The 8,758-nt window shown below is 36.5% G+C and overlaps 3 protein-coding genes across 5 annotated transcripts; 1 reads left to right on the top strand and 2 right to left on the bottom strand.

The window, feature by feature from the left end:
- Positions 1–852: 852 nt before the first annotated feature.
- LOC9329306 (gibberellin-regulated protein 9) lies at positions 853–1,758 on the top strand. Of its 2 annotated transcripts, XM_021015326.1 has the most exons (4): positions 856–1,033; positions 1,124–1,177; positions 1,252–1,318; positions 1,409–1,758. In XM_021015326.1, exons 1-4 carry the CDS (start codon positions 968–970, stop codon positions 1,588–1,590), a joined length of 369 nt encoding a protein of 122 aa, XP_020870985.1. In that variant the 5' UTR covers positions 856–967; the 3' UTR covers positions 1,591–1,758. The 2 variants fall into 2 exon arrangements, with proteins under 2 accessions (XP_020870986.1, XP_020870985.1); XM_021015327.1 differs by lacking the exon at positions 1,124–1,177 and having other exon boundaries at positions 853–1,033.
- A 484-nt stretch (positions 1,759–2,242) lies between these two features.
- Positions 2,243–4,206, bottom strand: LOC9326589 (uncharacterized protein ycf37). Of its 2 annotated transcripts, none has more exons than XM_021015324.1 (5): positions 3,895–4,206; positions 3,631–3,667; positions 3,209–3,507; positions 2,739–2,885; positions 2,243–2,657 (listed from the first exon to the last, which is right to left on the bottom strand). In XM_021015324.1, exons 1-5 carry the CDS (start codon positions 4,015–4,017, stop codon positions 2,373–2,375), a joined length of 891 nt encoding a protein of 296 aa, XP_020870983.1. In that variant the 5' UTR covers positions 4,018–4,206; the 3' UTR covers positions 2,243–2,372. The 2 variants fall into 2 exon arrangements, with proteins under 2 accessions (XP_020870983.1, XP_020870984.1); XM_021015325.1 differs by having other exon boundaries at positions 3,631–3,671; positions 3,895–4,110.
- Positions 4,207–4,954: 748 nt separating this feature from the next.
- On the bottom strand, positions 4,955–7,382 carry LOC9329307 (sucrose transport protein SUC2). Its single transcript, XM_002893200.2, has 4 exons — positions 5,934–7,382; positions 5,727–5,790; positions 5,453–5,496; positions 4,955–5,360 (listed from the first exon to the last, which is right to left on the bottom strand). The coding sequence occupies exons 1-4, from the start codon at positions 7,188–7,190 to the stop codon at positions 5,187–5,189; spliced, it is 1,539 nt and encodes a 512-aa protein (XP_002893246.2). The 5' UTR covers positions 7,191–7,382; the 3' UTR covers positions 4,955–5,186.
- Positions 7,383–8,758: the final 1,376 nt, after the last annotated feature.

The raw sequence follows: 8,758 nt of genomic DNA on the forward strand, positions 1-8,758 counted from the left end.
AATCATTAAAACATAAACTTCCAAAGTACCTAATGTATACATATATCATGACTCTTTCTTTATACAGACTAAGTACGTTTATCTCCACTCGTACATCGTTAAGTAAGTGAAGTCACAGACACACATAACTTAATTACATATTGACATACATTTTAATCACATTATGATGATCCATCTCATAGCTTTTACTGTAAAATTTACTCTCATTTTCACGTTACGAATTGAGTTAGATTTAGATATTAGTGAAACTAGGTTTGAATTTTCTTCTTCTTCCTTGCATTCACCGAAAAAAGGGAACCAATCAAAACTGTTTGCATCAAACTCCAACACTTTACAGCAAAACGCAATCTATAATCTGTGATTTATTCAATAAAAACCTGTGATTTATGTTTGGCTCCACCGATGAAAGTCTATGCATGTGATCTCTATCCAACATGAGTAATTGTTCAGAAAGAAAAAAAGTTAGCTGAAATGTATCTATATAAAGAATCATTCACAACTCCTATTTTCACCAGTGTTCTAAAAAGCGGTCTAGGCGGTCGCCTAGGCCCCGACTAGGCGCTAGGCTCTCATGCGACGCCTAGATAACCGCCTTGACCGCCTAAAATTATATAGAACTTGTTTAATGTATTTTTTCAATTTCAATTAGAGTTTTATATATATATATAGTTATAAATATTTATATATTATTTAATATAAATATAAATAAATGTCTTATTTAGTTTTTGTTTATAATTTCGTAATTTTTAGTTTTATATATATATATTTTATATAACTTTTATATATAATATTATATTTATAATGTTTTATGTTATAAACGTCTAAACCGCCTTAAAAATCGCCTAGACTCCGATTAGGCGTTCTAGGCGCTAGGCACTGGGTCACCGCCCGCTTAGCGCCTAGCGCTTTCTTAAACACTGATTTTCACACACTACTTTAAATTCTCTTACGACACTAACCAAGAAATATGAAGAAGATGAACGTGGTTGCTTTTGTTATGCTGATCATCTCTTTTCTTCTGCTGCTTTCTCAGGTAAACTGTTCAAACCATTTTCAAGATTACCTTCTCTCTGTTTCAGACAAACCAAATAAATACAATAAAAAATCTCTCTGGTCTTCACAGGTACTTGCAGAGTTGTCTTCATCCAGCAACAATGAAACTTCCTCTGTTTCTCAGGTAAAAGTTATACAAAAACATACTAAACAAACGTTCAAGAGAGTAAATTTTGGCTTCTTTTTTGTTGCTAATAGATTCAGACGAATGACGAGAACCAAACTGCGGCGTTTAAGAGAACATACCACCATCGTCCAAGAATCAGTTAGTCTACTCTTTCAACACTCTAATTCCTCTGTTTTAAGTTTTTTTGTTGCCCCAACAACCTTTTTGCTCAATGAGTCAATTTTATAGATTGTGGGCATGCATGCGCAAGGAGATGCAGCAAGACATCGAGGAAGAAAGTGTGTCGCAGAGCCTGTGGAAGTTGTTGTGCCAAGTGTCAGTGTGTGCCGCCGGGAACCTCCGGCAACACAGCAGCATGTCCTTGCTACGCCAATATCCGTACACATGGCAATAAACTCAAGTGTCCTTAAAAGACTTCAAAACTCTGTTTATATGCTCTGCTCTCATCTTTTGATTATGTTTCTTCGTTTGTTATGTTGCATGTGTGATGTGTGAGCTTATTTCCATTATGTTGACATTATTCAACTAAATGATTTGTATTTCCGAATAATAAGATGAGTGATTTTATTGGTTACCAAGTTTTAGACGTCTGGTTTTATTTCAATGCATATAATATATAGCACCAATTAAGTATACTCAAAACCAGTGTTTAAGAAAGCGCTAGGCGCTAAGCGGGCGGTGACCCAGTGCCTAGCGCCTAGAACGCCTAATCGGAGTCTAGGCGATTTTTAAGGCGGTTTAGACGTTTATAACATAAAACATTATAAATATAATATTATATATAAAAGTTATATAAAATATATATATATAAAACTAAAAATTACGAAATTATAAACAAAAACTAAATAAGACATTTATTTATATTTATATTAAATAATATATAAATATTTATAACTATATATATATATAAAACTCTAATTGAAATTGAAAAAATACATTAAACAAGTTCTATATAATTTTAGGCGGTCAAGGCGGTTATCTAGGCGTCGCATGAGAGCCTAGCGCCTAGTCGGGGCCTAGGCGACCGCCTAGACCGCTTTTTAGAACACTGCTCAAAACAAAAACAACAACAAAAAGTTTCATTTTCATATTAACACAAAATCTCCTTACAAATTACCAAGCCAGAAAAAAAAAAAGAGGGAGAGAGACCGACCAACGGTTCTTGGTTCGAGTTTTCTTCTTGTTTTAGCCGTCACCGTTTCTTAGATTTAACCGAGACAACGCCTTTATAAAGCTTCACACGATCCTTCAACGCATCTCGCCGAGGCCGAGCCACCTTATTGTTCGGATCAAACAACAAAACCTCTTCAAACGCTTTTAATGCCAAAGGCAACTCCTTTTTCTTCTCATAAGCGTCCCCAAGGTTGTTCCAAGCCGTTACATAACCGGGCTGCAGCTTCACCGCCATTTCAAACTGAGCGATTCCTTTGTCGAGTTTATCCTCTCGGACATAACTCACTCCAAGAGCGTTATAGACCTGTCTCGAGAAATTGTATATTCCGGTGTCAATTGTTTTTTTTACTTAGTAAATATGGTATTTGTGTAGAAATTCTATTACCTGGGCAAGATCTTGATCATCACCGTCCCATTTCTGGATGGCTTGTTGCAAAAACTTGTTGGCTGCAGGATAAAATTTCCTTCGCAACATCACTGCACCAAGCTCGAAGAGCTCTGTTGCACTTGCATCGCCACTCCTAACTTGCTCCTTCATATTATAAAGAAACAAAATAGAACCCATAGCATCCAGAATTGATCAAATTAACAAAAAAAAGATGAGAAAGCATGGCTACTTGCATAAGTCTAATGTTTATGATAACCAGAATGATCAGGTTTCCATATCGAAATCAAACCAAATATCTGGATTTCTATGAATAGCATTAAAAGATAAGAGACAGACAATGATATGATAGACATCAATATTACTGCTTCAGCTCTATTCTTTCATCTCAGTTACTTATCCTACAGTTTTCTACCACAAAGGTTACTACTTGGATCTCATTGTCTGGTAAATAACTGTGAATGCAATACCTGCAATTCTTTAGCGGAGAGGTCAAGTTCTCTGCGCACAAGTACTTGACGGATCACATAGAAAGTACCAACTCCAAGCAACCCCAGTAGTAACAGCAAGTAAGAAAGCTGAATACTAAGTTCAAATAACTCCCCAACTTCATAAATCGGTTCAGGCTTTATGATTTCTGCTGCTGCTGCCATCTGTGGGTAAGCAGAAACCATTAACATGCTCTGTCCCAGCAGAAAGGTGGATCCTTTGATTGGTAGCTTCTTCAAGGAAGCTTTGTTCAAAGCCGGTAAGCCTCTAGCAGAAATTTCTGCAGACATAATCTAAACCTATCAATCTAGTGAATCAACATGAAGTTTTTAAAATTAGTTTCAGATGCCTATGGTTTAAGAAAAAGTATGAAACTTTAAGCATGGAAGAAGAAGTTAAGTACCATGAAAAGATCGAATGGCCAAAGTCCTTCCATGTATCTGCCTTCATCCACAAGTTCAAAAACATGGAGGAAGATTAGCAAGTTCATGAACAAAACAAAGGCTAAATTTTGATTCTGTTCTTGTTCAGATTCCACATAATCTTCTGTGATTCGACTATTTCACATACCAATGGAGTCTTAAGAACAATTTACGAATCAAAATCATCAACTGGGGAAAAAAACAGAGGAGCCCCTATGCGAAAGATAGCAACTTGGAGTGTTTACCTGAAGAGAAATCTTCTTGGGTGACCCAGAAGAAGGGAGAATCTGGGAATGGTGAAGATAGAGACGGTGAATTGGAGGAGAAGAAGAAGATAGTGTTTGGAGAAGCATGTTCGATTCGAACATAAGGGTCACTGAACTTTTTTCCGATGAGATTACTCTGAAATTGAAATCGTTCTGTGAGAGGAGTCGTGTGTGTGTGCGCTCAAGAGATAAAACAAGAAAGCTAGCAGGAAGAAGAAGATAAGGCCCACGTTGCCTCTTCCAATTTCCGGTTTAGTCCCTTCCGGTTTAAATCTACATTATTTCATTTTGGTTATCTTATTAATAAGGTATTTGTGGATTTTAATATTTTTACTGAAATCAACTATGTAGATCAGGAGCTGAACTGGATGTATTTATGTGATTAAAGATCATCATTATAAAAAACAATTTCAAACTCTACATTTTATGGTTTATTTTTGAAAAAAAAAAATTATGGATTCTTTAGAATATGTAGGAAGAACCTTCAAATAATCTATAAACTCTTCCAAACTTCTTTTGATACATGTTTTTAATTGGGATATACATCTAAAAACTAAAACTTATAAGAGTGTACTTTTTGAAAATTTCCCAAAACTTATCATACTTAGGCGAAAAGGCTTGTCATACTTTGACCAATAGTTTACCTAACATATAACATCAAGTTATTTCATAATCCGAGTTTAACCATTGGAAATGGGAAAATCAGGTTAAAGTTTAACCGTTAAACTAATGTGAAAACAAATACATTATCTGTAGAAAAAGATAAACTAAATCATTAAAAATAGATAAAAAGAAAACATTTAAATCGAGAATGCTCTCATTTCATCGTTTTTATATCTATCCACATTCATCTTAACTTGTTTTAGATTCAACATATGTACAAGTGAATGTAAAGGTTTTTTATAACTATTCTTAAGAATATATATTTTTGTGAAATGATCAAATCAATTAATATGAAATTGCTATAGTTCGTTGTTTTTGTTTGTTAAAAAAATTGTTTTAGATCGTTACATATTCTTTTGTAGATTATGAGGTATTGCCGAAACAATGAAGTCGTAATATTGACGCCTTTGAGAGTTTTTGAGGTAACAAAAAGTAAAATATACTCCAAATTTAAATTCAGTTACAAAAAGAAAAAGGAACAAAGTGGGTTTAGGTAAAATACAAACCAACCCAATGAGTTTTAGTTCCTTTTCTTTTTTCTTTATGTAGGATTTGCACAATACTACTGTTTTATAAGAGAAAGAGAGCCAGTCAACCACTGCTAAAATTCAATGAAATCCCATAGTAGCTTTGAACGCAGGAGCATCCGGAGGCGGCGAAGGCAAAACCGTTAACGCCAATACGCCACTTACCGCTGCCGCGATCGCTCCTAACACAAATGCTGGAATGTTTCCACCACCAAATAGTTCGTCGAATGGTCCACCTCCCACAGATACAACCATCTACATATAACCAACCAAAAATATATATATATCAGTCATAACATTTTTTTTCTTTCTAAATTATAAGTAAAACTGATTTCAAACGGTTTTACCTGAGGGACGACAATGGCTAGATTCAGAACACCTAGGGAAAGTCCTGTGTAAGAAAACATAAAAAAAAAAAAATCATTAGTTTAAAATTATTAATATATTAATATTGGGTACTTATAGAATCATCTCAATAAGTTATTAAATTACGAATCTGCACGTATTAAATGCTTTTAGCTTTTTTAGGTCCCAACACTTTAAGAAGATTGTCGACTTGGATTATCCAAAACAAAAAGGGTAATTTTAGATTAAATAAAAAACTCAAAAATGGAAATTTACCTTGGCCGGCACCGGAATTGGTTGAAAATATGGAAGCTAGTGCAAAAGGAATACTAAACGTAATCTGCAGTTAATAAAAATTAGAAAATTTGGTCAAATTATTTTCTAATAAACGACAAATCAGATATAGTAATAAAATAATTAGCCAATGGATAAATTGAAAAAAATGGAAATAACAAAAAAAAACAGAGAGAGAGAGATACTTACGGCTTGAGGAATACCGAGAACGGCGAAGAGAGTTAAAGCACCAGCTGTGACGTTACCAGGTGGTCCTGTTTTAGCGCCGCCGTGATCTCGCCGGTGATTCTCCGCCTGTTTCGTAACCACAACCGTCATGGCCAAGCAAATGGCGAGGATGAAGTTAACAATACCCCAAAGCCTTTTGGCTCCTCCCAATTTCCGACCAATCCATTCAACACCAAGAGACATGAAACCAAGAACAATAGCGTTAAGCATAAGCCCCAACGCACCAGCTCTGACTCCGTCGTTGTAAAGCTTCTTAGCGACTGCGGTTGCTTTTGCGTCTGAGTCTCCTCCGTACACCTCACGGCCCATCCAATCAGTGTCGAAGAGAAGGAAAGGGAACCAAGCGATCCAGTTTAGTGCAGTGACAATAAGAAGCATCCACATCGGTCTTTTTAGTTCCTTGAAAGCTCCAAAGATTTCTCCGAAAAACGGAACGTTTGAGGCTTTTCCATCTGCTGTTGGCTCTGGCGTCCATGGCTTCTCCTTCACGTAACAGAGAGATACGAAAGTGACTAAGAGGAGAAGCGTTATGGATAGGAAAAAACACGTTTTGAGGTTTGCGCAGTAGAGATCGCATGACTCAGTCATCGTGAAGGGCACAACTTTGTAGAGATTTCTGTAAGATCCTGCCGCGTAACCTAAAACGTTTCCAACCGCCATGAAGAACGAGAAAAACGCGTTTGCGGTCCGCGTTTTCTTAGCGTTCCCTGCTGATAAATCAGCCAAGAAAGCTCTGCAGGGACCTTGTAAGGTGTTGTTAGCCACGTCAAGAATCCAAAACCCCAGAGCGAATATCGCTATAGCTCGCGTTCTCGGCGGTTTGTTTAGCTGATCACCCATGCTGTGACCTATGTCGGCAGCGTAACCGATAAGGAAAACAGCAACGGTGACTAAACCAGCTCCGGCGACGATGAAAGGACGACGACGGCCGAATCTAGAGGTGCAACGGTCACTGTGGTAACCAACGATAGGCTGAACAAGCATACCGGAGATTGGACCACAGAGCCAGATCAGAGAAGCCCATTTATGTGGGATTCCGAGTAGCTGCACGTAAGGAGTCAACAGAGATAACTGTAAAGCCCAACCGAACTGTACACCGGCGGCAATCGAAGCCACCGATATGATCTTTCGAAGCCGTTCCGGCTGATCTAACTCACCCGTCTGCGTTTCCAACGCCGACGCACCATTTGCAGCTTTCTCCATTGGATGGCTGACCATATTGGACAAACCAAGAAAGTAAAAAAAGAAATTTATTTGAGAGGGTTTTTTAATTTTCCGGTGGTTGTTGCGGTGGTTGTAGTGGTGGAGGAAGAGGAAGATTGGAGAGGTATTTATAGGAAGAGAGGATAGGATTATCCGAAGAATAGACAGTGATCAAGATAGTGAAGAGAGCCTTGAGGCATAGAAAAGAGAAAGCAGAGCTGTCTCTGTGCTGTAGGGTACCTTAGTGACACGTGTCTCTCTTACATTAATTTTTCTGTTTTCTATTTATTTATTTTCCTCTTTTTCTTAGCTTAATATATTATTTTCTGTTTTTGGAACACTAATCTTTTAGATTTTACCTTCACCCTTTACTTATCTTACTGATATGGACGTTCGATTCTCTACGACACTTTATTTTATTTCCATCTTTTAGTTATATAATAGTAATCAAAACTAAATGAGAATACTAAAAAAAACCATGAAGCGCGAAATTCGGATAGAGAAAAGTTAGAAATAATATGTAAGGGCATATACTATGTTGATAGATATATTCGGATTGATTTTTCTTGTGATTTTTATATTAGGTAAAGAGAAAAAGAGAATATAACTTTCGAATTTCGATCCGAGCGAGTGGCACTAGAATAATTTTCGGTGTTATATTTTTTCTAATAAACTATTTTGGTTTTATTCTCAGACGAAAGCTTAATTATAAGATACTACATCAAATAATTGAATTTTTTTTTTTTTTTTTTTTATAAACCCTCTCGGCAATCCGGTCGGCCCCGGTAAAAATGCATCGTGGTGCTACATAGTGGACTGGTCCACCGTGTTAACGGTTAGACCCTTACGGGCTATCACTCTGTTTATCCCGAGTTTGGAATGCCTTCCGACTAAGTGCCAAGGGTAGTCAGGCCGCCTGCATTTCTGGCTACCAGGTAAACCAATTGGGCCAAGGCCCAACTGACAGACTTTCCAAACAAATGTGTTTTTGTTTCCAGAGAAAATCGAACTCAGGTTTGAGAGTTTCACCTTTTTCCAAAGCATCCTCTGCCACTAGACCACGGATGCTTGGCAATTGAAATTTTCTTATTTCAGTGGAAATAAATTTGAAACACTATTAGATATTTAGACAGCATTTTCACCTCTACCACTGTTTTCTTTGTACTGCATGATACAATTGTTTAATAAAAATGCCAATCACACACTTATGAAATATTGCAATGTATTAAATACTTCGAAATATATACATAATTGGTGTGCTATTTTGCATGCAAATAATCACCTTTTTGAAAAAATTAGTTTATATGCTCTTAAACTATTTTAAAATGTAGTGTGAAGAGAATAAACACAGAGAATAATAGTACCATTAGCCATTAGGCAATCACATAAGCAAGTGGATGACTGATAAAACAGGTTTGGGAAAATAGTAAAAGAGGTTGTCTTAAATTATGAAGACAGTTTGACTTATCTCCTCTGATCCACATTTAAAATAAGATAAGCAGACATATCTGGGTTTTGTTAAGATATTGTGATCACAATTATCGTTTCCTCCGTTATCTCTAATCTCGAACCTACAGGCAATG

This window comes from Arabidopsis lyrata, assembly GCF_000004255.2.
Source record: "Arabidopsis lyrata subsp. lyrata unplaced genomic scaffold ARALYscaffold_1, whole genome shotgun sequence".
In the NCBI taxonomy this organism is placed as follows: Eukaryota; Viridiplantae; Streptophyta; class Magnoliopsida; order Brassicales; family Brassicaceae; genus Arabidopsis; species Arabidopsis lyrata.

Coding starts and splice junctions, on each gene's coding strand:
- LOC9329306 (XM_021015326.1), top strand. CDS start 968: ATGAAGAAGATGAACGTGGTTGCTTTTGTTATGCTGATCATCTCTTTT. Junction 1,178..1,251: donor AAACTTCCTCTGTTTCTCAG/GTAAAAGTTATA, acceptor TGTTGCTAATAG/ATTCAGACGAATGACGAGAA. Junction 1,319..1,408: donor CCACCATCGTCCAAGAATCA/GTTAGTCTACTC, acceptor TCAATTTTATAG/ATTGTGGGCATGCATGCGCA.
- LOC9326589 (XM_021015324.1), bottom strand. CDS start 4,017: ATGTTCGAATCGAACATGCTTCTCCAAACACTATCTTCTTCTTCTCCT. Junction 3,668..3,894: donor CCAAGAAGATTTCTCTTCAG/GTAAACACTCCA, acceptor GGATGAAGGCAG/ATACATGGAAGGACTTTGGC. Junction 2,886..3,208: donor TCTCCGCTAAAGAATTGCAG/GTATTGCATTCA, acceptor TATAATATGAAG/GAGCAAGTTAGGAGTGGCGA.
- LOC9329307 (XM_002893200.2), bottom strand. CDS start 7,190: ATGGTCAGCCATCCAATGGAGAAAGCTGCAAATGGTGCGTCGGCGTTG. Junction 5,497..5,726: donor CAATTCCGGTGCCGGCCAAG/GTAAATTTCCAT, acceptor TTTCTTACACAG/GACTTTCCCTAGGTGTTCTG. Junction 5,361..5,452: donor TAGCCATTGTCGTCCCTCAG/GTAAAACCGTTT, acceptor GGTTATATGTAG/ATGGTTGTATCTGTGGGAGG.